Genomic DNA, 26,865 nt, shown 5'->3' on the forward strand with positions numbered 1-26,865 from the left:
GTAATTCAGCTTGTTAAGCCAGGCCTGCATTTACATCACAGGAGCCTATAGGCACAGATGTCCTGGCACTACAGACTTTGCCCTCCATGAACATATAAACACCCACCAAACCCCACCATAAGTGTGCTGGCTGGCCCAGCTGTCACTTCTCCCTTACGCACCTTGTCTGTCATAGGTAGCTACAGGTGCTCTTTAGCATTAGGTAGCAATAGGTACCCTTAGTATTAAGTATCTAGAGGTGCCCTCGACTGGAGGGAGATCTGATCAGTGGAATGCCGAGAGCTGGGTGAGTAACCTCTCATTTACACTCTGCCCGGGACTCTGCATAGGGAAGGAGGGAGGCATTGGGGAAGGGGCGTGAGCCGCATTTCCATCATCAGGCACCTGTAGGCATGTGCCTACAGTGCCTTATGGTAAATCCAGTCCTGTGTTAAGCAATTAGTAGCACCTCACTAACCATATTGCACGGAATCCCACAACCTGGATCTGGATTGTTTCTTAACAGCCAAGTTACAGTACAGTAAAATACCTTGAGTTCTCTAAGAGCATGAATATAGACTAGTGACTCTTTATAGTGGAACTAAACTAAAAGAATAAAGCATATAGATGATCATTTTAAACTGACACCGAAGCGAAAAAAAAAAAGGTATGATATAATGAATTGTATGTGGGGTACATGCATAAAGGGCATCAGGAAAAAAGGGCGCCTGGTGTAAACGTTAATCTGAAATATCGTTTATAAACAATTTTAAATTTAATATTTCGTTTACAATGTTTTACAAATTCAAATAATTAAATGATGTATATGAAATGTTGTATTGGTAAAACGCTATTCTCTGTAATTATAGACGGAAACTTACAATAACGTTTGTATATTCACAATGATTGTAATTATTATGATTTAAAACTGATTTTACGTAAACAATGTTTAACCATTTCGGGACTGGCCGCCTAACCCCCCTTAACCCATTCGCGTTCCGTCGTTTTCACTTGAGAAATGTTCACCTCCCATTCATTAGCCTATAACTTTATCACTACCTATCACAATGAACTGATCTATATCTTGTTTTTTCCGCCACCAATTAGGCTTTCTTTGGGGGGTACATTTTGCTAAGAGCCACTTTACTGTAAATGTATTTTAACAGGAAGAATAAGAAAAAAAACGGAAAAAAGTCATTATTTCTCAGTTTTCAGCCATTATAGTTTCAAAATAATACATTAATACATGCCTCCATAATTAAAACTCACGTATTGTATTTGCCCATATGTCCCGGTTATTACACCGTTAAAATTATGTCCCTATCACAATGTATGGCGACAATATTTTATTTGGAAATAAAGGTGGATTTTTTCCGTTTTGCATCTATCACTATTTACAAGTTAAAAATAAAAAAATATAGCAGTATTTCATCTTTACATTGATATTTAAAAAGTTTAGAACCTTATGTAAATATTTACATTTTTTTTTTATTGTAATGTTTTTGTTTTTTTTATATTAAACATTTTATTTGGGTAGTTTTGAGAGGGTGGGATGTAAACATGTCATTTATAATGTAAATGTGTGTTTGAATTTAATTTTTTTTACTTTTAGTTGTAGTTTTACATTTTGTTCACAAGATGGCGGCCATGAGTTTGTTTACATGACGTCACTCTAAGCGTAACAAACGCTTAGAGCGACGTATGGGGTACGTTACAGCCAGAAAAAGCGAAGCTTCCGAGAGAAGCTGACGCTTTTTCAGCGGGGGAGAGGAATCAGTGATCGGGCACCATAGCTCGATACACTGATTGCCTGGCTAATGAACCGCGGGCCGGGAGCGCGCGTGCACGCGCGCGATCGGCCGCACGGTTCCTGGACGTAGTTTCTACGTCCAGGAACCAAAATAGGTTAAGGATCAGGCATGTTGCGGTGGGAGGTGCGTGCGTTTGGGGGGGGGGGGGTCAGGCGGCCGGATCCCCTTTGTGACTGGCTGGGCAGTCCCCCTATGGTGGTAGGTGTCCGCCCTATCGCCAGCAGCCATCACTCACCTTCCAGGCTCCAACGATGAGCCGCAGTAGCCCCCTCTTCTCCGGCCGGCATCTCTGCTCCTAATGCCGCTCAGTTCCGGGTCGCGGCTTGATGACGTCATCAAGCCAGGATCCGGAACTGAGCGGCATTAGGAGCAGAGAATCCGGCCAGAGCAGAGGGGGGCATTGATCGTCGCTGGAACGGCAGGGAGGTGAGTGGATCCTCTTCTTTCCCCCCCCCCCCCCCCCCCCCGCCGTCAAAGTGATCACTACGATCCGGCGGCGATCGTAGTGATCACGTGATCAGCAGCCATACGTGATGGCTGTTGATCACTGATGGGAGATGTCAGCTGTCATATGACAGCTTAATCTTCCCCTCCGGGTGCGCACGATCGCATTGGGAGCGGAAACTGCGGGCCGGCGTAGATTCTACGCTGCATCAGGCTACAACAGCCACAAGTGCGGTGTAGAATCTAATGGAGGCGGTCCGGAAAAGGTTAAGTACTGTTTGTTAATTTTTTTTTTCAAGATTTAACCAGATCAGGATCCAAAAACATATCTTTACATTTTATACTACTATAAAGTTTCTAAATGATATTTTGTAAAAAATGTTATTATAAAATTGATAAACCTTTAAAAAGTCATTTGGTAAAGATTAAAATGTAATTCACATATTTCAAAAAAATAAAATCATTAAAAATATAAGGACGTTCATAACTGTAGTAAAACATTAGTAAATATTACTAACATTTTACTACAACTAAACCTAACCCTACTCTCACACAGAACCCTCCCTCTACCTATCCCTAAGACCCCACCTGGTTTTGCCTAACCCTAAGACCCCCTGGTGGTGCCTAACCCTAAGACCCCCCCTGGTGCTGCCTAACCCTAAGACCCCCCCCTGGTGGTGCCTAACCCTAAGACCCTCTGGTGGTGCCTAACCCTAAGACCCCCTGGTGGTGCCTAACCCTAAGACCCCCTGGTGGTGCCTAACCCTAAGACCCCCTGGTGGTGCCTAACCCTAAGACCCTCTGGTGGTGCCTAACCCTAAGACCCCCTGGTGGTGCCTAACCCTAAGACCCCCTGGTGGTGCCTAACCCTAAGACCCCCTGGTGGTGCCTAACCCTAAGACCCCCTGGTGGTGCCTAACCCTAAGACCCCCTGGTGGTGCCTAACCCTAAGACCCTCTGGTGGTGCCTAACCCTAAGACCCCCTGGTGGTGCCTAACCCTAAGACCCCCTGGTGGTGCCTAACCCTAAGACCCCCTGGTGGTGCCTAACCCTAAGACCCCCTGGTGGTGCCTAACCCTAAGACCCCCTGGTGGTGCCTAACCCTAAGACCCCCTGGTGGTGCCTAACCCTAAGACCCCCTGGTGGTGCCTAACCCTAAACCCCCCCCCCCTGGTGGTGCCTAACTCTAAATCCCCCCCTGGTGGTGCCTAACTCTAAGACCCCCTGGTGGTGCCTAACCCTAAGACCCCCTGGTGGTGCCTAACCCTAAGACCCCCTGGTGGTGCCTAACCCTAAGACCCCCTGGTGGTGCCTAACCCTAAGACCCTCTGGTGGTGCCTAACCCTAAGACCCCCTGGTGGTGCCTAACCCTAAGACCCCCTGGTGGTGCCTAACCCTAAGACCCTCTGGTGGTGCCTAACCCTAAGACCCCCTGGTGGTGCCTAACCCTAAGACCCCCTGGTGGTGCCTAACTCTAAGACCCCCTGGTGGTGCCTAACCCTAAGACCCCCTGGTGGTGCCTAACCCTAAGACCCCCTGGTGGTGCCTAACCCTAAGACCCTCTGGTGGTGCCTAACCCTAAGACCCCCTGGTGGTGCCTAACCCTAAGACCCCCTGGTGGTGCCTAACCCTAAGACCCCCTGGTGGTGCCTAACCCTAAGACCCCCTGGTGGTGCCTAACCCTAAGACCCCCTGGTGGTGCCTAACCCTAAGACCCCCTGGTGGTGCCTAACCCTAAGACCCCCTGGTGGTGCCTAACCCTAAACCCCCCCCCCCCTGGTGGTGCCTAACTCTAAATCCCCCCCTGGTGGTGCCTAACTCTAAATCCCCCCCTGGTGGTGCCTAACTCTAAATCCCCCCCTGGTGGTGCCTAACTCTAAATCCCCCCCCCCCCCCCCCTGGTGGCGCCTAACCCTAAATCTCCCCTGGTGGTGCCTAACCCTAAGCCCTCCTGGTTGTGCTTAACCCTAAGCCCTCCTGGTTGTGCTTAACCCTAAATCCCCCCTGCTGGTGCCTAACCCTAAATTCCCCCTGTTGGTGCCTAACCCTAAATCCCCCCTTACTGATCGCTTTATTATGTGGATAATAATGTTTTACAAAGAGTAAGTGATAACATTTTAAATAATTTTTTTTTTTTTTTTTTTTAACTCAGCACACAGACCCAAATTCATGAGTAATTAGTTACCTGGGGCATTAGCAGTCTCTTTTCTTGCCATACCCCTGAACTGAAATGTGTGATCATCATAGTTTATTCCTCATAGTTTTTTCATCATAGTTTGGTAAGAGCTAAATATGCATATCTGTGACTTTCTTCACCATTAAACCCCTATTCCTCACCATTAAACGACTGTTGCTGAGACAGCTATTCAATTATCCCTCTCATACCACAATCGTATACATTTACACCATCAACATCCTACACGTACTCCTCTCATATCTCCAGCTTCTCTCTTTAAAGAGAACCTATACTCAACAGAGTCATCCAACAAACATCAGGTAACCCCAAACGGACCCAGCACAGTCATCCCGCCATCCGCCCCTTCCCAGGGGCCCACCATCTCCCTCCATCACCGACCAACACCGCCTCCCTCCAGCCCAAACAACCCTCACCAACGACTCCCAACTCACAGCTCCGGCCCTCCCCAAGGTAGACCTAACTGAGGTTAGCTATAAGGCTTCTCCATATTTCTTCTACTCTAGCCGCACCTCCCAGATCCTTGTTTTTACACAGTTCATCCATCCTAACAAGCCATTCTCCTATATCTAATCTCGCCGGATTTTTCAAGTTATTAGCGATAATACTTTTAGCAACTATCGTGCCATATTCTTTAATCATGGAGCATCCAGGGCTTTCTTTTTTAGCTGTATAACTAAGGATTGCTTCATTCGGTGTAAGTTCAAATTTTCCTTTTAGCAATCTCTCAGCCAGGAGGATGATATCATCCCAAAATTTCGTAACTATCGGGCACAGCCACCACATATGTAAAGTACCTCCGTCCCCCTGTCCACATCTCCAGCACATCACCTTGCGATTTGCAAATTTACCAACACAGAGTGGTGTAGTGTACCATCTACTAATTGTTTTAAATTGTATCAATTGCAACCTTGGATCTTGGATTTTAAAGGTATTTACCCATATTTGTGGCCATAACCCTTCCAGGCTGGACCCCAGCTCAATTTCCCATTTCCTGCAGTACGCAGGAAAATCCTGGCCACACTCTGTCGCGCAAATATCTGAGTATAAACTAGAAATAACATTTCAGTTACATATGATAGATATGTTTAGTATGTGTGTAAACATTATTCGTCAGATTTAGCTATTGCGCGGTTTACCAGATGGATAATAGTGTTTTAGAAGTATTAAGTGTGAAAAACTATTTATTATGATTTTGTTGTTGCGCAGTTTATTTGGTGGATAATAATGTTTTACAGTGGTAATTAAAAAAAAAAGTATATTACGATTTATTTGTGGTCGGCTTTATATGTTGAAAATAATGATTTATGAAAAAATTACATTACGATTTAGCTAAAAACTATAAATCAGTATTTTATGTGTAAACGTTACTGGTCGCCGGGGAAGCTGGGAAACAAATGACCATGGATGAAGTTTGAAAACGTAAATTATCACGGGCGCCCTTTTTTCCTGTTTGGCGCCCGTCAAACGATATTTAATATGGTAGTCAATGGCAGCTCCCTTTTTGTCCACCTGCCTCATGCGCCCAAATTTCCTGTCACCTTATATGTGTAGTACAGATAATTCATAGAACATTAGTAGCAAAGAAAAAGTCTAGTATTTTTATTTTGTTATATTGCTTTATTTTTATAACATTGCATCATACTGACATTTTTCCAGTTTACAAACCACACTCTGTTTCATAGTTTAAAATACAGAGCAGAGCTAATGAACCTTTGAACTTTCCTGCAGTAAAACCTTAAACAAGAAACTGTAAAAGACAAGTTGAGATAAGTGCTTCAGAAAACAGCACTGTAGCCAACCCAAGTTGGGTTGGAGAGCTCAGAGAAGCTCTATTGCATAGATAACAATTGAGGATTCTTCCTGTACTGTAATCAATATGAGACTCATATCTGTGTTACTAACGTTCTGTTTCTTAGCTGTACTACACATACAAATCATTATCTCATTTTCACTTCAGATTCCCTTTAAAGCTCAACAAAAAGGCTTGGGGCATAAATAGCTTTATAGGTAAAGTTAAAAAAAAAAGTTGTTATACATGTATGTTAAAACTCTTGGTTTAAGAAAATATTTTTTAATAAAAATTACAACTATTGCCCATCATCCTTATGGTGCCCATACACGGTACAATAAAAGCATTATATTTTCCTGTTTATTCGACTAAAACGATCAATTTGAATGAAAGTTTAAAATCGTTTTTTTTTTCAATCAAGGAAAAAAAATGATTCAGTTTTTTTCAATAAAAATATGATCGGACATGTTCGAAAAATCTTTATATTTGATCTAACGTAAGAATTGAACAAAATTATCTAATTTAAAAATTGTACCCTGTATGGGCACCATTAGGCTCAGTTCACACTGTGCCGGAGTGGCAGCATATCCATATAGTATAAATGCGCTGTCCATTGTGTGATGTTCCATGGCAGCATCCACAGCCCCTGGTACTCTCTGCATACCATATTATAGCAATGCATCCTCTGTCCCCAAAAAAAATGTACAGGTGGGGTTTGTGCATTGCAATGGAAAGACTCAGACATGGTAAAAATGGGCATGTGTAAATGGCTCCATGCATTTCCATTTGAAAGGATGGGGTCAGTATTGCATATGCTTTGGTCCACTGGGGAGGGGATGCTTGGAAAAGGAGGGTGAGTAGCTATTTTATTTATTATTTTGCATTATGGTACTGGGTTGAGATGGGGGGGTTTGTAGAGTGGGGAATAAAATTGCTAGGACATGGAGTAGGGGGGGGGTGGAAAGGAGCATGGGTAGACTATGTCAGACATTGATTGACTATGTCCAACATTGGGCGTACACTGGAAAATGCCAGTGTCGTACATAATCTGATATTTAGGAGTGTGTGCGTGTGTGTACATGGCCAGGGTTTCCATAGAGGCAAAGAGGACAATTGCCCCAGAGCCTTTATGGCCCCCAAGGTGTGTGTTCCTTCCCCTCCAGCTATGGTGACCCCCATGGCCGGCCTTTGACCTGAGCGACCGGAGCGGTCGCTCAAGGCGCCGGCTTCCAGGGGGGCGCACGCTTCCCTTCCTCCGATAAGTGTTTTCCCCACCGCACAGCTTCCCTCCTTCCCTCCGATTAATGTCGCCGCTCTGAGCTCCTCTCAGTTCCTTCCCTCCCTCCCTCCGATGTAGAGAACGGTGCAGGCAGTGGCTCTCACCGATCTGCATGTGTGTGAGATCTGCATGTGTGTGAGATCTGCATGTGTGTGTATTTGATCTACATGCCTGCAGAGGAATGAGGAAGAACAGCGCCGTGGGGAGAAGTCTGGACATATTGATAGACATCCAATGGTTGTTTGTGGCTGGGAGTGTGGTGGGAGGGTCTGGGGAGTCGGCTTGGAGGCTGCAGCTCGGAGGGGGGGATCCCAAGCTACCTTTTCCCAGGGGCCCCATTGTAACTAGAACCAGCCCTGGTTTAGTAAATCAGGTGTGAAAAAAATGATAGAGTTAATCTGTGAACTTTGAGTTCAGCTGAAGGCTAAAAAATAGGCTCATCTTTTTGGATGTAAAAATTAGTATCATTTAGGGAAAGAAAATCAAAGGCAGTTGTTAGTGTTTTCATAGATGCTCCAGTGGAGGTTACCTCAGTCCAGGCAGATATCACCCACTGGAGTCTGTCATTCTTCTGGCAGCGAGCGATGGTGCAGCTCTCCACGGACTCTGGCTTGGAGCTGAGTGGACACAGGTCTTCTGGCAGGATTTTATAGCTCTCTGCGCTGACAGTTCTGCAGTAAACCTCCCGTTTCCTCACTCCCTTGCCACAGGATCGGGAGCACTGGAGCAGACAAGGAATGCAAGCTGTCAGACAGGGCTCAAGGAAAACTCTTGTATCAACATGACGTCTACACGGCTCACTTACAAGTACATAGAGCAGAGCTGCTGAGCCACAGTCCTCTGGGCTAGTCACTGGCCAACAGCGAGTTTTCCAGGAACAATATTACTCTCAATAAGTCTGTCTTTCAGTCCCTCAGTGTGCAAATCAGACATTGTGGTTTGTACACCTGTACTTACACAGTGACCATTGTGGGAGAGGATGCAGTACAAAACTGCAGGGACTAGTGATTGTGCTTCTATACATAAAATATATAATGTAATACTGTTTATTACACAGCTGTGACAGTTTGCTAAGTCAACTACAAGTGAAGCTAAGCCAATTTCAAGTAAACCTGTCATTAATTTAATTTTCTTCACTTAATAGTGCAGGCACCATTAACAGGGCCAGTTCTCTCATGAAGCAAGGTGAAACATTTGCATCAGGTGCAGAGATTACAGGGGCAGCATGTCTGTACTGTGTTTACACTAACAGTATGGAGTCAGAGCAGTAGGAGAAGTGAGAGGAGAGTGAGGGGATGAGGTCATCATTGGGGAAAAGCAACTTCTTGTGCTGTGTGAGGAGTCTGACAGTGAAGAGGGGGGAGGCAGGAGAGCAGCAGTGTTTCATTTGATTTACACAGCAAAAGGCAGGAGGTGGCACTGCAGTCCTGACTTAAGAGGAGTGGCTGAGGGTGAGCAGTTTGTTTGTCACAGACTCATAGCCAGCCAGTGTGCTATTGTGCTGAGTTGCAGCATGTCATGTGAGAACATTAAATGGAGCAGAGTAAATTGTCGGTTGCTGTGCGACCATTTAAAATTGGGGGGGGGGGGGTCCCAACCTGCATGAATTTTTGAGATAAGCGGATTAGCTTCCCATAGAAGCCTATGGTGGAAATGCATCTGCGCCAGTGCTAATCTTGCACTGTCAGGCGTGTGTGTGTGTGTGTGTGTGTGTGTGTGTGTGTGTGTGTGTGTGTGTGTGTGTGTGTCTCCATATTCCTCTCACTTGAGGTGTACTTTAAGATCTAAGATGCAACATATTTCTGAGAATACATTGCACACAGAGACCATGCTTGTGTTCTTTTCAGGAAGTTATCTCCCTGCATGCATCTCTTCCAGTCTTTCTTCTTCTCCTTTTTTTTTTTTTAGATTTTTATTTAACGCTTGTTAACAAGACAACACTGACACCATATCAGTGTGTTATTGCTGTATGAGCACATGCCCATTTATCACAGTAAAAATTGTGTTTTAATCAGGGGAGAAATTACTGAAAATATACTGGGCTTTTTTATGCCCCATTGACTTCAGTGTATTCTCATCTTCACAATCATGCCATTTTCAGGAAAACCGATACCTTTTCAAAGCTTTCCGTGACATGAAACTGACAAACTTGCTCATCATTAGAGAAGATGAATAAAATGCAAAGAATTATTTTGGGTTGCATGCACCTTAGGATTGGACCTATCGTAGTTTACCGGAAGTGCATTACATTTCAAGCTGCATACAATTTTCATTAATTATGCATGCAGGACAGAATTATTTGCATATCAGACCTAGTAATCAATAGTACTACAGCACATAGCAAAAGCATTTTTAGGGCCCTAGGCTTTCTTTAAAGAATAACTGCACTTATGAACACAAGTACTGTGGCAGCAACTTTGTCAGTGTGGTCTGCATAGGTTGTGGTGTGCACCTGTGGCTTTGTTGTGTGTGTGTGTGTGTACGCATGCAGATAGTGTCCTGGTTACAATTTGTTAGTGGCGTAGCAATAGGGGTTGCAGAGGTCTCGACCGCATTGGGCCAGAGGGACCCTCCCTCAAACACAGTTTTAGCTCTTTATTGGTCCTGTGTTTATAATGATCACTTCTATAGATGCTTTGATTGATAATAATCGTTAACAAACTGTTCCCCATCCCCTTCTTGCACCTTTGACACTGTTTTGTCCTTGGCAGGTTTTGGTGCACCATATCAATTGCTACGTATGGAGTGCTTGGGGGGCCCAATGTACAATTCACACTGGGGCCCAGAGGCAGAGCTCCTTAGCTCCGCCACTGCCTAGGACTCTAGCAGTGTAAAGGTGGCCACTAACTGTCCAATTTCTAGAGAAAAATCGTTCGAGCGATCAGAAATTCTGATCGGACGAAAAATCGTTCACTACACCATCAACTAACCAATCTTTGCTTCCTATCTATCACGACCACCAAGAAAATCCAAATTTTCGTTCGACGAAAATTCATTCGGGCGACATTTTTTTCACTCGTTCATAATCGATTGTGTCCACCAATGGAGATTATTTACAACCAATCCGATCAGAATTTCTGATCGCTCGAACGATTTTTCGCTAGAAATTGGACCGTTAGTGGCCAGCTTAAGGCAAAAGAGCTAGACAATTATTCACCATGGGTAACACATAACTATGATGTTTTATCAGCCTGACATTCTGCTATAGGAATAAAGTATCAACTGGAATCTGGCTAAAATAAGGAGGGCTTTAGTGTATGATAACAAGAAGTACCTGAGACCAGGGCCCTGCGCTCCACTCGGCTGGACAGACCTGGACATTGCACTTCTGCACTTGGATGGGAGTGCTCACTGGACAGTTGGAGTGCCCAACCAATTCTTCACCTTCTTCTGTCCTCTGCACACATTGCACTGTACGAGTCTGTTCCCCCCCTCCACAGGACACACTGCACTCACTCCAATCACTGGTTATCCAGCTGTAGGCAGATAGACAAAATCATAGCACATGGGACACTGCACAATATACATAAACTACATATCGCAGCAAAGCCTCAATACACCACACCAGTTTAATGACAAAATATAAATCATTTTATTTAACTGCACAACATATAAAACCATTTAAAAACACCAGAATCAGTATGGTGGGGTATAATAATTGTATCAATAATGTCTAAGGGTAAGCAAAAAAGGGAGGAGGTAATGCATACAATATACCTGGAGAACAGTAAAGTGCTAGTGCTTATTAGTGGCAAAAAACAAACAAAACAAAAATGACATTTTGATAAACCAGTCAGTGGACTGAAATCTGACAACTTGATGACTGCTATGCTTTCCTATGGACCAGTCCCCATACATAGTAAACACATTTAACATGGGTTACAGAGGATATACAAAAATACGTTAAGTTCTTTTTGGGGGGTTTGTGACATCGTCTTGACATCAGTCACTGCAAGGTAATTGGTTCGGAATATTAAACAATGCTAGTTGCCTGGTGTGATGCAAAGTTTGTTTTACTGAATTTCTACCATTTAAATCTGAAACATTGTGCAATCAAAGATGGCCAACACATGAGCCATTGCTTAGATAGCCACATGGCAGCTCTTGTGCAGCTCATCATTGTGGAGTTTCTGGTGGCTACAGGAAGTACAGATCACCTCTCTCTTGCCAATCACAAAGCAGGGAAGGGGTGGGACTTTAGGAGGTATAAAAGGTATTGCAGCATTGTCTTCTCCCTGTCTGACTGCTGATTGGTACTCCAGCAGCAGTCCATTGCCCTCATGGCATAGCAGACAATGCTGATTGAAGGACAATGGACACTGAAACCTGATCATATCTCCCAGGACACAAGCTAAAGGGGCCCATACACCTAACGATTTTCTTTTGTGATCGAATCTGCTGTGAAATCGTTGCGCAAACGCTGACAGAACGATAGATTTCCGTCCAAAATCAATCGTTCCCATAGATTCCCATCGATCCGTCCGTGTGGAAGATTTTGCTCGATTGCCGTCGAACAGTGTATGACCTTAAGTCTTACTGATAGATAGATAGATAGATAGATAGATAGATAGATAGATAGATAGTTTGTATGTTATGTATTTTACCCTTTTGTAAATTGTCTGTTACTGATCTTTGGTTTGCCTGATTAAAATCACATTACTGTAATTTTCTTGTCCCAAAACTGCTGGTTTCCTCAAACGCACTGCTGGCATAAGGAAAGTTAAAATATTGCAATCCTTTAAGGAGGGATAGCAATACACCTGGCATCCTGCTGGTGTTTGCCTGCAGTAATGTCTGGATCACACACAAGCAAGCATGCGTCAAATCCAGTCAAACTTGAGTCAAACATCTGATCTGCATGCTTGTTCAGGGTCTATGGCTAAAAGTATTAAGCTATTTCCAACATGTCCGATCTGAATTTTGATAAATTTTCCGATCGATTTCCACAGAAGTGAATGGAAATCGATCGGAAAATCAATTGAAATTCAGATCAGACATGTTGGAAATAATTTATCTGGTAGTTACATCTGCCAGAAAATTGTATGATGTTTACCTAACATTAAGCGGCCCATACCCTCAGCCGATTTTTGGCCGATCGATCAAAATCGATCGATCGATTGAAATCAATCTGGCAGGCTGGAGAATCTAGGTCGATCTGTTGAGATTGCTTATCATTTTGCATTGGCCCTAGAGGAAATCTGATGCCAAAAAAAAATGCAATCAGATCGATTTTCAATAGATTTCAAACTGAAATCTATTGGAAATCTGTTCCTAGTAAAAAATGTTCCTAAACACATCAGAGCAGAAATCCGTCTGATGATCTATCTGCTGCTAATCTAACGAGTGTATGGCCACCTTTAACCTCCCTGGCGGTAAGCCTGTGCTGAGCACGGGCTATGCCGCCGGGAGGCACCGCTCAGGCCCCGCTGGGCCGATTTGCATTTTTTTTTTTTGCTGCACGCAGCTAGCACTTTGCTAGCTGCGTGCAGTGCCCGATCGCCGCCGCTACCCGCCGATCTGCCGCTATACGCGTCGCCGCAGCCCCCCCCAGAGCCCGTGCGCTGCCTGGCCAATCAGTGCCAGGCAGCGCTGTGGGGTGGATCGGAGTCCCCTTTGACGTCACGACGTCGATGACGCCAGGGCGACGGGGGAAGCCCTCCAGGAGATCCCGTTCTTTGAACGGGATCTCCTGATCTCCGATCGCCGGCGGCTATCATGTAGCGAGACCTTGTCTTGCTACATGAAAAAATTTTTATTTTTTTTTAAAAACGCATTTGCTGCCCCCTGGCGGATTTTGCCAAACCGCCAGGAGGGTTAAAGGCAGAGGATCAGCAGTACTGCCAGGCAATTTCCATTGTTTAAAGGGAATCTGAAGTGAAAATAAACTTATGAGATAATGAACTGTATGTGTAATAAATCTAAAGGTGGCCATACACTCGTTAGATTAGCAGCAGATAGATCATCAGATAGATTTCTGATCAATCTGATGTGTTTAGGAGCATTTTTTTTTACTAGGAACAGATTTCCAATAGATTTCAGTTTAAAATCTATTGAAAATCGATCTGATGGGATTTTTTTGCTATCAGATTTCCATTAGGGCCAATGCAAAATGATAAGCAATCTCAACAGATCGACCTAGATTTTCCAGCCTGCCAGATCGATTGAAATCAATCGAAATCGGCCACAAATCGATCAATTGGTCAATTGATTTGCAATCGACCAATCGATCAGCCAAAAATCGTCAGTGTATGGGCCCCTTAAGAAATAAAACATAGCAAAGAAGAGTCTCATCAGGGGCGTACCTAGAAAGCCCCGGGCCCCCCTGCAAAAAAAATTCCGGGAATTCCCCCCCTCCCCAGGGCCCGCTCAGGGACTTTTTGGGGGCAGGAGGGGTCGCAGCATAAGAGGAGAGCTGTGGCCGCAGATCGGTGGGGAGGGGGGAAATTCCCCTCCCTCCCTCACCTCGGGCTCTCCTATTTTAACGCTCCCCCTCCTGCAAGCAATCATTGGTGGTGCTCGTGGCAGCAGCAGCAGCGGCGGTGGCGGCAGGCAAGCTGAGCACATACCTCCTTCTGGCCGGAGGTCTCCGATCACTAAGTGCTTCATAGAACTTCCTGTTTACACAGGAAGTTCCATAAAGCACTTAGTGATCGGAGACCGGCCAGAAGGGGGGTATGTGTTCAGCTTGCCTGCCGCCGCGGCTGCCACGAGCACCACCAATGCAGGAGGGGAGCGGTGAGAGGAGAGCCCGAGGTGAGGTGGGGAGGGCGAATTTCCCCCCTCCCCACCGATCTGCGGCCACAGCTCTCCTCTTATGCTGCGACCCCTCCTGCCCCCAAAAAGTCCCCGAGCGGGCCCTAGGGAGCCCCGGGTCCCCCCCCCCCCCCGCGACAGCAGGGGTCGCATCCCCTATTGTTACGCCAGTGATCCTCATTGTTTCCAGTAATATAGTAGTATAGTAATATACTTACTAGGCTGGGCATGGCTGAGTATTGCAGCTTTTTAGCTCAGGGAAAGGCTTGTTCAGGGAACCACACAAACTGGTGTTGACTTGAATGTGGTGGTCTTGAAGACAAAGAAACTTCACAGTCATGTGACCTAATTAAAGAAAAGCATTTGATAAGTAAAAATGTACAAAAAAAGATGAACAGATCTGAAAGAGAATTAGTCCAGTATAGTTTTAAGAACTTGCATCTCCACTCTGAAACTGATCTAACAGGAAGGTTTGTTTAGTCTGGACCTGCTTGTAGTAGAGTTACTAAATGAATAAAACAATGTACAAAAACAAAATAGTAGAATAACTGTTTAAAGGACATCTTTCACAAAATATTGTAAACTTTAAAATGCATACTTATACATGTACATTTCTTGCAGAGAAAAGAATCTCTATAAAATAAAGATTTTCGCTACAGTTCCTCTTTAAACCAGCAAACATCACCTAGATAGCAGGCTTACATTACCTGTGTAAACTCTTCAAAAAAGAGTAGGGAATAAATTACATTCTGGTCATAGTGTCCTAATCTTATCAGAAATGGTAAGTTTTGGTTGTTTGCATTTTGAGATAAGCTTGTTACTGTAACAAAAAAAAATTCTTCCCACAATACTGTTGGCACTGCACAGTTCAGCAAAGGCACATAGACCAGGTAAGAGAAAAAAACAACAACAAATAGGGGACATATAGGGATTTATTTTAGAAACAAAACTGGTTTACAAATATATATTTGGGGTACTAACTATTTTTAGGTTTTTTTTGTTATTTTTGGATTTAACAAACCCCTTTAACTCACTTTCCAGACTAATCCTATCAAAGAGAAACGGTGTAAAGAAAAATCTTCTCATCTGGAACCCAGATGGCAATAAAATTCCAGCAAGAGTTGCTTCCCTTCCCAGCTACAACTTAACTATAAGGAAAAAAAAATAAAGGTTTGCCTGGAAATACACTTTCCTACACTTGTATTTTAGTCCCAGGGAAAGTACAAGGATGATGTCCAAGTTTATTGTGTAAGACAGCTTTGTCCATCTCCCTATAATGCCTTTATCTCTTTCTGAGGGCTCTGCTGTCCGTCATTCCGAGGTGTGATAATTCTCACGGTATTACAGCTGTAGTGGGTGTGGTCTATGAGAAAACGATACGCCTGACATGACTAATGATGGGGTAACATTTCACTGCAGGCGTAGCTAAATCTAATCGGTAAAGGTCTGGAAGAGAGGAGAACTGCCAAGCTTGACTGCAAAAGGGTATAAAAGTCCTAGCAATCATTTATGCTAATAAAATCAAATTACTGCTCACCACCGCCACATGTGACAGAGCAATCCGTATAGACTGGGGCCCAGAAATAGCTTGTCTTCTTCGTGGTCTCTTCCTGTATGGAATAGGGCAATGTATATTCCCATGAAAGTCCCACATTCTTCCCTTGGTAAAGGATCTGTGAAAAGACATCAAGTGTGACTAAACAATCAGTTTACTGCTTCACTTATATTGTTCTGAAGATGTGCAATGGTCTTATTTCTGGACTGCTATATCAATAAAGTTTATTTTGAATTCCACAGTACCAAGGTGATCACCACATCAAGTCCAAAAGCTTGTACAGAGTATATTGTAAAAAAAAAATGGCAATTGTATCGATCTGTGTGTAACTTTTTTATTTCCTCAATCCAGTATATGGAAAGTATGTCATTTAAAATTTGTTTCTGAGTGTATACTATGATTTTTGGTATACCTGAACATACGCATTCTTTACAATACACAAACAATGGTCACTTGTCAGCAAGAGTAAAGGGACAATTCACATAGAATGTGAGAATTCTGAAACAGCTCTTTTCCTTCTGCACCATATGGAAGTGGTTTTAGATGTAAAAGGACATCTGAAGCAAAAGGGATATCAAGGCTGCCATATTTATTTATATTTATAAGCAATAGCAGGTCCCTGGTTGTCCTGCTGACCCTCTGCCTCTAATACTTTTAGCCATAAGCCCTGAACAAGCATGCAGCAGATCAGGTGTTTCTGACATTATTGTCAGATCTGATAGAATTAGCTGCATGCATGTCTCTGGGGTTATCGAGACACTACTGCAGTCAGATAGATCAGCAGAGCTGCCAGGCAACTGGTATTTGTGGATAAGGAACAGAGGCGCCAAAAGGAAAAAACAAGCTAACATTTTTAAAATATGCTTGGGAAGCAGTGGTGAACTTACCTCCTAGAAGCAGACTCAATACTGTCAATTTCAAACAGACAAAGATTTATTGTATACTCCCAAAAATACTGCAATGCGTTTCGCAGGTATAACCTGCTTCATCAGGCAATAAAACAGGGATATACAGTAAAAAGTCAGTAATGCACCAGGCACCTTTGACGGTTTCTTTTGTAGGCAACTGGTATTGTTTAAAAGGAAATAAATATGGCTGCCTCCATATTCTTCTTACTACAGGTGTCTTTTAAAGCTACCTGAATTAGACAAAAAAAGATTTTTTTTCCTTACCTGGGGCTTCTTCCTGCGCCCCCCCCCCCAGTATTTAAGGTCCCTTGGTCCTCCAAGTCCCCTTTGTTGTGCCACTGCCCCTTCTGAAAGAACTGCAACTTGTACTCTAGTTGCAGGCCCTTGCACATGTGTGGTTATGAGCGTTCTGCATGTGGGTGCTACAATTCTTCAAGAACTGCCCATGCGCAAATCACTCCTGGCAATGAGGGCAGGATTGAGGAGATGCATGGACGGGATTGTCTGGACACGACTTGAGGTCTAGTCGCAGATCTATTGGAGGGGCAGAGGCACAACTGAGGAGACCCGGAGGACATCGAGGGATGTGAAAGACTAAAGGGGACTGGAAACAGCCCCATGTAAGTAAAAAAAAAATAGATACTTTTTTGTTTCAATTCAGGTCTGCTTTAAAGTTTTTATTGATTTTATAAAATGAAGTGCACAAAATAACTGACACCTTGTACAAAATGGGTTACTCAACTTTGTGCAAACATCTATATGACAGATATTATGGCTCTACAATTCAGAATGCCTTCAATCTCAGTAATGCAGTGGCTGGAGGAGGGCCCCATGTAGACCTATCAGGTCCAGGGACTATGATGAGGTCACAACCTCTACAGCCTACAGTGTTCCCCAACCCTGTCCTCAAGGCCCACCAACAGTGCATGTTTTGTGGAAATCCACAGAGGTAGTTAATCAGCTCTGCTGAGACACTAATTGCCTCACCTGTGCAGGTGTGTGGTTTTCTGCAAAACATGTACTGTTGGTGGGCCTTGAGGACAGGGTTGGGGAACTCTCTGATAACACATTTCCCAGTACTTTACAGGCACTTGTATAAGCAGAAGCATTATTTCTTCCCGTCACTAGGTGGAACTGTGGAGTTAATAATAACTGATATTACTATCAAGTTCAATGGCCATCTATAAAAATTATGTCCCTTTAAAAACGATTTTTGCTACAAAAAAAAGACCCTTTTTGAAAATAATTCCGGTTTACGTTGTTGAATGAAGCAATGGCTGTGATTGGTTGCTCTGAGAACTAACTGCCCCAACTGTGATCCAGTTCATATTGAATTTGCCTAATATATTAGCCCAATTTTAATTAGCCGCATTGTGCTCAATAATATACGTTTTTTGTTGTTATTCAAATGTTCTAACATACCAGTGTTCTCCCCAGCATCAAATAGGTGGGCGCTCCGCCCGGGTAAGTTGGGCGCCCGCCCGGCTGCCATCTCGCGCTGGGCAGTCATCTCGCACCTGGCTTTTATGCACATACATTTTTAGATGTTCCTGGCGGGCCGTAGGAAAAGTACTGCGCTCTGCGTACGCTGCGTGAGCCACTCTCCTCTACGTAGGAGACCTCGCACTTCCTGGCAGGCTGTATTTGTGATGCCTGGTGCCTCGAGAATGCTCATTGGCTTGGTGGCATAAGAGGCGGGACTATGTGTTCTGAATGCTGTGGGCGGCTGGGAGCGTTCCTCCACGAACGAGAAGTTCAGCAGCGTGACAGTCAGCCAGTCAGCTAGAATAGCATAGCTATTTCCCTGAGTCTTTTACACGTGGGTAAGCTGCCGATCTTCTTTCACTCTGCTTTTGGCTGTCGCCTTCATTTTTCTAGTGTTATTTATCACTCTGTGGGAGTGTAGGTTGCCCTTTAGAAGTTTTCCTTGTGCGCTGATCTCGGTTTTGTTATTTAGCACTGGATTGCGTTGAAGGTCTGATCAGCTTAATTTTGTAACACAGCTGCTAATAACCAACAACACTTATTTATATGTTTTTTTAGCTATATCTCGGTGCTGCGGTGTGCTTTGTGTTGGCCAATATAATGTGCACCTAAACTGCAAAACCAAATTTTCTGAATGATGATCAGGCTTGTGATTAATTGTGGTCTTTTTTTTTTCTGATAGATCATTGTTAGTGATAGGTTAGTTTACTCCTGCACATATCCCCCATATATTGGGCATTATCATCTGACCTTCTGGTATATGTTGTTTTTTTTTTCTTATAATGTCAGCCTGTGAGCTAACTCTGGCAGTTACTCTGTGCTGTGAAAACTGTCCAGCAAAAGTCTGTGCAAAGTGGTCCATTGCACAAACTAAAGAATGAACTCTTGAGCCAGTGTAGAGAGACTACAAGGTATGCGTACTATGAGATATGCAATACCCCTTGACCCGCCACATCCCCCCCACCCCCGACCACCCTTACTTTTCTCTCAGCAGCATTAACATCTGACATGCAACAAACACTCCCGTGTGGAGCACAGCAATAACCCCCATAACCACCAAATTTCCCCGTCTCGCACCACCCGGCTACTTTTCCATGCCACCCGGCTGGAGAAAAATTCTGGGGAGAACACTGCATACACTATGTCATACATCATTCATCTCACCAAGTTTTACAGATATTGTATGGTCCTGTCCAAGACGCTAAACATTGCTTTTATTGAATGGGTTTGTGGTAGAGAAAATAGTTTACTTGTGTTTCACACAGTAAAACAAACCTTTCTAGACTTGTAAACCCTTATTCCAAACCTCAAAAAAAAAATCTCTCTCTAAAGAGAATTGAATGCAAGTAAAAATACATAAAGAATCATGTTTCTTGTTTTGTATTGTCGTATTTAGTATACTATCTTATCTATATACACACTGTACAACCTACGCTATACAACTATATTTACCATACATTTATTCCAGTTTCATGGTATGTATATACAGTGTGGTAGAGTAATGTATTAGCTACAGGGTCGGCGTTACCATAAAGGCAAAGGGTGCAATTTCCATAGGGCCTCAGCTCCTGTGAGGATGAAGTCCGGGAGTACATACAGTCATGGACTGACAGAGGAGTGTGCCCACCAGAACAGGTGAGATGCTACTCTGCCAAATTTGAATCCATACAAGATAAAACGTCTGATGAAGGCACAATAGCCAAAAGCTTACCCTTATATTTTAAGTTAGCCAATAAACGGTATCATCCCGATTCAAAACGTCTTGCTTACTCTTGCCCCAGGGAGCACAGTTAAGTTGGAGGTGGGGGAAGGGATACCAGTGACTCAGGGGGGAAATTTGGCTGCAGCAAAGGGCTCCTCATGCCGCTTTTTTGTTTGGGTGTCTGTCAGGGGGGACCCCAGATTTATTTTGCCTGGGAGCCACACTGTTACTAGAACTGGCCCTGTTTAGCTAGGCCTATTTTCAACATCGGGTCTTAAGTACCATCGGTCTCTGCCTCCTTAAGGACCAGAGACCGATGGTACCAGAAAGCACCACAACCGCAATCCAGACCACACGTCGGGAACCACAGGCCACCCACTCTGCTGTCTCTATGACAGCAGGGCCCTGTGAGCTGGTCAGGAGCTGCTTTCATTGGCTCCTGACTGTGTCTATCAGTGTAAGCCAATGGGAGTTGCTTACATTAATAGACATGTCATCAGAGACGGCAGGGCGAGTGAGCTGCAGTGGGGATATAGTGACGCGATTGGCAGGAGCGGCGAGAACAAATTGAAAGCTATGCCCTGCCAGCCAGATCAGCATCAAAATAGGGCATAGATTTCAATTAGCGTCATCCTTAAATGGTTGAAAAACCAGAAAGCACACTTACCCTGCATCAGCCAATCCCAATCAGTGCTGAATAACAGAGACTCTACTGTATTTTTGAAAGGCAAATCTGAAATATTAATTTATAATAAATGCTAACAGTCATGCGAGCGGCCTAATCTTCACCTGGGCCTTTGTGAGAACTCAAGGCAACTATTGTGTGCAACTCCTCTGCTAACAGGATCTCCACCCGCAGCCAACAAAGCAGCCTAAAGCATCAGCACTGGCAAACATTCTACGCGTCTATCTTTTTATGATTAAGAAAAGGAATAAAATGTATTTAATTAATCCAAGTGGGAATGCAGGAATCTGAACTACATTCCCAAAGAATAGTAAAACGTCCTCATAAGCAACACCACAGAAAACAAAGATCTTTTAATTCCATGTGTATGTCAAGGTTAATAATGCCGTATTTAAAGCATTGCATTTCACATCCATCCCTTCGGACATGAGCTTTATGTCTTTTTGTGATATTTAAGATAAATGTGAGTCAAGAATGTATTTTGTAGTTACACCCGTCGGTTTACTGCGCATTGTTTGTTTTACAATCTTTTGGAACAAGTGTGAAATATTCTTTTTAGTATTTACCGAGAGATTTAGTGCAGGAAAATAGAAACTGCTTCAGGATGTGGTGGGTAAGTAAAGGAAGGAGGAATTGCCCTAGGCCATATGTGAAAGATTGTTTAGCTTAGAGCTACATATACACATTATTTAGAAGCTGGACAGGTTGGCAACAAACTTTGAACATGCACATTTAGAGCAATAAAAGCATATCGAGAAATATACAGGAAAAACAAACATCCCTGACTTGACTCAGAGAAAGACCACAATACAGTTTGCGAACACCGCTCACACCTCTGTATTGCTCTGCTAAGGAGAACAGAGCAGGACCTCCCATGCACCAATCCAGCAACAACAGTCAAGTACCGGAGTGTGTGCTAAAGCAGGCATGCTCGGGTCCCCATTGACTTCAATTAGGCTTGGTGTTCTGCCCAATATCCCGCACATCTGGACCATATCAGGCCGAGCCCGAATAACTAGGTATTCGATCAACACTACCACACACCGCAGTGTAAGATACCAGGCTGCAATTTTTTCTCAAAGGCGATACCTAAACTGTACCGTGATGTTGAAAGGCAAGTGGTGACATCTCTGGCACACAGCGTTGAGTCAAGGGTCCATCTGACCAAGGATGCCTGGTCTGCAAAGCACGGTCAGGCCTGCTCGAATACTAAGTCAGTCCCCACACACAGCATCTCTGCCTGCACGCTGTGTGACTGCCTGCCCCAAGACTAAGCCGGTCCCCACACAGCATCTCTGCCTGCAGGCCGCTTGACTGCATTCACCGCCACCACCAACAGGGTCCTGGACTCCTGGCAGATTCCTGCATTTTTAAGGCCGCGGTGAAGGGGCTTGCGTATCACAATGAAGCAATGACCACCGGCTATATGAGTGTCTCGTGGGGGGGGTCAGACCCTGGATAATTAGGTCGTTGCTTCATTGTGGACAGACCAAATTTGATCAGCTGGACAGTCACTGTTCTGTCATTGAGCTACCTCAGCCTGGCGACCATATGGGCTTAAAAAACGACACGGCCTACATTCTCGCCATGGTGCGCACCAGTCCAGCACAGCCATCACTACACAAACAGCTGTTTGTGGTGCGTTACACAGTGATTTTGGTGTGTCAGTGTGAAGCAGTACACTAATTACACTCCCTGATTGATGTATACACATGCAAGATGTTTTAAAGCACTTTAGGCTTGCAATTTAGCATCCAATGTGATTTCTGCCCTTAAAATGCTGCTTTGCGTCAAATCCAGATTTTTCCCGGGGACTTTTGGCATCTATCCCACTCATCCATGCAAAAACTCAGACGTTAGACCCCTTGAAACATCTTTTCCATCACTTTTGTGGCCAGCATAAGTGTTTCTAGTTTTCAAAGTTCGCCTCCCCATTGAAGTCTATTGCGGTTCGTGGAAATTCACGCGAACCAAACTTTTGTGGAAATTTACGCGAACCAAAATCGGAGGCTCGGGCCATCTCTACACACAACTTATTACTCCAACAACACCAATCCCCCCAACCCCTTTCATTTTCTTCGTCTGGAAAAACAAAGTTTCAACAATGATCTCATGCCTGGGGCATCCAGGACTTCCTCTGCTGCTGGTGGTGGTCTGCCCCACCATTTCAACCGCTGTCACTGCTGGGATGAGGCATTGCACTAGTGCTACTCCCCACTTCCCTTTATCCCTGACTAGAAGCAAGGCATGTATTTTACAGCCCTCAACCACACCCTCAGCATATTGGCCATGGCTTTTACAGCCACTGACCACACCCCCACCATATTGGTCAGTGGGAGGTGTGGTTCTTTGAGGAATGTGCCACAGGGGTGGGATGATGTTGGGGTAGCATGTGGGTTCTTGCAGAGGGTTGTGGCAGGGGGATGAGTTGGGACAGTGCTAGTCTCATCACTGAGGAGGTCCATGTGTGGTCCATTCCCAAAAAATGGTTGTTTGCGAGATCACACGTTAGGATTTGGTTTATTGTCTGGTTCTTCCTGTTTTTACTATGGAGGTTCTCCTTTTGAGGAGCTTGTCGTTAATTGTCTAATTGTGCTATTTTGTGACAAACTTTTTTATCCTTTTTTTCTCTTGCTAATGGTCCATCCGTTTGCTGATTTTTGAACTTGTTCATATTATGACTATGTATGCTGTTTTTTTTGTGCACTTCAATAAACCTTATCTTTATAGAAAAAAAATCCTTTCAATTTCAAATTGCAGCCAGCAAAGTATTTTCAGAATTGACAGTAAACTTAAAGGGAACCTGAAGCGTGTAAAACGATTTAAAATAAACACATGACATAGCTGCAAATGAATATCACATACTTACCTAGCCATCAGTTCCTCTCAGAAGCTCACCCAGGGGCGTAGCAATAGGGGTTGCAGAGGTAGCAACCGCATCGGGGCCAGAGGGGCCCTGAAGGACCCTCCCTCAACTACAGTATTAGCTCTCTATTGGTCATGTGCTCATAATAATCACTTCTATAGATACTTTGAATAGTAATAATCATTAACAAGCTGTTCCCTATCCCCTTCTTGCACCTCTGGCACTGTGGTTGCCATTGGCAGGTTTTGGTGCGCCGTATCAATTGTTATGTATAGAGTGCTTGGGGGGCCCCATTGTAAAACTTGCATCGGGGCCCACAGCTCCTTAGCTACGCCACTGAGCTCATCATTTTCTTCTTACAGTTATTCCTTCCAGTTCTGACAATATTTTGTCAGAACTGAAATATACCAATCAGTTATATATCAGCAGCTGTCACTTTCAACTGAATATGCAAGGTATTGTCCATGTTTCCCTATGGCTCAAGTGGATGATATTATAGTTTAACAGTGTGCTGACCAGGAAGCTGTTATGGGGAATGGCCATTTTTAAAATGGAGGGCTGAGAATTGAATTGACCACAGTGGACAAACAGGGCACAGAACAGGAGAAAGAGATTGAGGAGTAGACTACACAGGAGGTAAGTATGACCTGTATATGGTTATTTTGACTTTTTATTTTCAGTTCAGGTTCTGTTTAAATTGCATTGCTTTGCTTGTTGGGCTAGAATCACATACAAAACCTACGGTAACTTGTGCTCAAGAGGTAGTAGTGTGCAATAAGCTTAATCAATGCTGGGTCAACATAATCTTACAGGTTCAAACCAACTAAAGCAAAAACTGAGGAGAGCTCCCTTCCATACCACATCCACAGAGTCAATCGCACTGGCACATGCACAAAAACTGCATGCTGCAGCTGCAAGTGTCCATATACAGTAAATGATAGCAGTGATCAAATGCACTATAGTTTTTCAGGCAGGCGTAGAAAGAAGGCCTCAACTGCCTCTTATAGGCTCCTATATGTAAATGCAAGCAATTACAGGCATATAGAATTTTGTTCACGAAATGCTAAAACTTCAGCAGAGGGATTACAATGAATGCAGAGATTTAGGTTATGACGGAAGCAGATGGTACAGCATTAAGGATCCTTCAAACTGAAATCAGCACATACTGTTGCTACAGTACACAAGTGTGCCATCTGGGGGCAGGCCACTAGGTGTCGCTTGTGATTCTGTTGTGATGTTATCAGCAAGAGTGTGTTCTGTGTAGTGGTGATGGGAGCGTCATTCATTTGAAGGGAGTGCTCACAGCCCCTCGCAGACTAGAGCAGGTTGCAGTGTTAGGGCCCATTTCTGCTAGGGCCAAATCTGCAGCATTTCCCCACAGGTGACTTAGGCGAGGAAACGCTGCCGACCCCTCCAATGCTTTGCCGTGCGAATCGCACTGAGGTGCGATTCTGGAAAGCATGCTGCAGTTTTTTGCAGCACGCACCCGAATTCCTTATAGCCATGCACAGGCTAGGCGATTACGATGCATGCACACATCACTGGAAGTGCCGACTCAGTGGAAACTGGTCCTTAGGGCTGTTTTACATAGACTGCTGAGCCTCCGATGTGATGCCCACCCAGTGATTTCCGGATGAATGGTAGTTTGTAACCCCATGTGTATCAGCATTAGATGTAGAGTACAGTTACTGGGCAGAAACCAACCAACTCATGTCACACCTGGGTGTGGCTACAGCTGCTCAGATATGTGTCCCTAAGACAGACACCTCCCAACTGCCCATAGTAAGCACTTTTAGCGGGTGGAGCTAACAGGTGGTAGACACACAGCTGCCCATGTGAAACATGCCTTAGCATGTAGAGCTGGTCTCAGAGCAGAAACGGTGTATATATTTCACAATCTGTGTTCAGTATAGACTGGGCAGCTGGTAGCAGGCAAAACAGGTAATTTGGCCACCCCCATAGGTTCCCATGTAAACAGCCAAGATTAGCGGCTATAAGTGGTAATTTGGGCGCCACATAAAATAGCAGTAACCAGGGCCACCCACTATACAAATTGAGTCTACCAATAGGGGTTGTTAAGCCATGGCTCCTGCTATTTTATCAGGACCCTCCATGCGAAAAATTTCTACGGCTATTAACATGGGAGCCTATGGCCATGCCCTCTACTTGTAGCCACAGTTTAGTTGGGGCTAGGTATCATGGGGGGGGGGGGGGGGTAGGGTTAAGCATAACATGGGGGTTTGGTTAGGGTTAGGCACAGGTTGGCAGGGGCAAACCCAAGATTTTCAAATGGGGAGGATTCCTGAAAGGTCTCCCACAGCCACGCAAAATACAGTATAATAATATGGTAGGACATCATGCTGGGTGCACATAATGCAATTTCCAATGCAACTGACAGGATCTGACAATTATTTCCTAAATTTCCGATCTGCTTCCGATCACCAATGGGATTGATCAGGAGCAGTTTGGATACAGATAATAATGAGGACAGTCAACATTGCTAATGAAGGAGAAAGTAAAGCATTCACACATCAGGGCAGGTACAGGGCTGTGCTCATACCTGACTCGGTTAAGTTCCCTAGAGCTGCTCCATGCTCTGTACCCGCGCTGCTGCTCCATGCTTTCTACACACCCTGCTGCTCCATGCTCTCTACACATCCTGCTGCTCCATGCTCTCTACACACCCTGCTGCTCCATGCTCTGTAAACACGCTACTGCTCCATGCTCTGTACACACGCTGCTGCTCCATGCTCTGTACACACGCTGCTGCTCCATGCTCTGTACACACGCTGCTGCACTCCATGCTCTACACACGCTGCTGCTCCATGCTCTGTACACACGCTGCTGCACTCCATGCTCTGTACACATGCTGCCGCTCCATGCTCTGGAGCTGCAGCGTGTGCATGGAGCTGCAGCGTGTGTAGAGAGCATGGAGCTGCAGCGTGTGTACAGAGCATGGAGCTGCAGCGTGTGTCTCACACGCTGCAGCTCCATGCTCTGTACACACGCTGCAGCTCCATGCTCTCTACACACGCTGCTGCTCCATGCTCTCTACACACGCTGCTGCTCCATGCTCTCTACACACGCTGCTGCTCCATGCTCTCTACACACGCTGCTGCTCCATGCTCTCTACACGCTGCTGCTCCATGCTTTCTACACACGCTGCTGCTCCATGCTTTCTACACACGCTGCTGCTCCATGCTCTCTACACACCCTGCTGCTCCATCCTCTGTACACACGCTGCCGCTCCATGCTCTGTACACACGCTGCCGTTCCATGCTCTCTACACATGCTGCTGCTCCATGCTCCCTACACACGCTGCTGCTCCATGCTCTCTACACGCTGCTGCTCCATGCTCTGTATACACGCTGCTGCTCCATGTTCTGGGCACACGCTGCCGCTGCATGCTCTG

General features: G+C 44.7%; 1 protein-coding gene across 5 annotated transcripts in view; it reads right to left on the reverse strand.

The window, feature by feature from the left end:
- ADAMTS18 (ADAM metallopeptidase with thrombospondin type 1 motif 18) overlaps positions 1 to 26,865 on the reverse strand; it is a 196,392-nt gene that overhangs the window by 14,854 nt on the left and 154,673 nt on the right. For all 5 annotated transcript variants that reach the window (XM_068260418.1, XM_068260416.1, XM_068260417.1 and 2 more), the window contains 4 exons: positions 15,790 to 15,925; positions 14,471 to 14,597; positions 10,774 to 10,975; positions 8,029 to 8,220 (listed from right to left, as the gene is read on the reverse strand). In XM_068260418.1, the coding sequence (XP_068116519.1) occupies positions 8,029 to 8,220; positions 10,774 to 10,975; positions 14,471 to 14,597; positions 15,790 to 15,925 (657 nt within the window). The remainder of the gene's footprint in view (positions 1 to 8,028; positions 8,221 to 10,773; positions 10,976 to 14,470; positions 14,598 to 15,789; positions 15,926 to 26,865) is intronic.

The sequence above is a fragment of the Hyperolius riggenbachi genome, chromosome 11 (assembly GCF_040937935.1).
Source record: "Hyperolius riggenbachi isolate aHypRig1 chromosome 11, aHypRig1.pri, whole genome shotgun sequence".
NCBI classification, from domain to species: Eukaryota; Metazoa; Chordata; class Amphibia; order Anura; family Hyperoliidae; genus Hyperolius; species Hyperolius riggenbachi.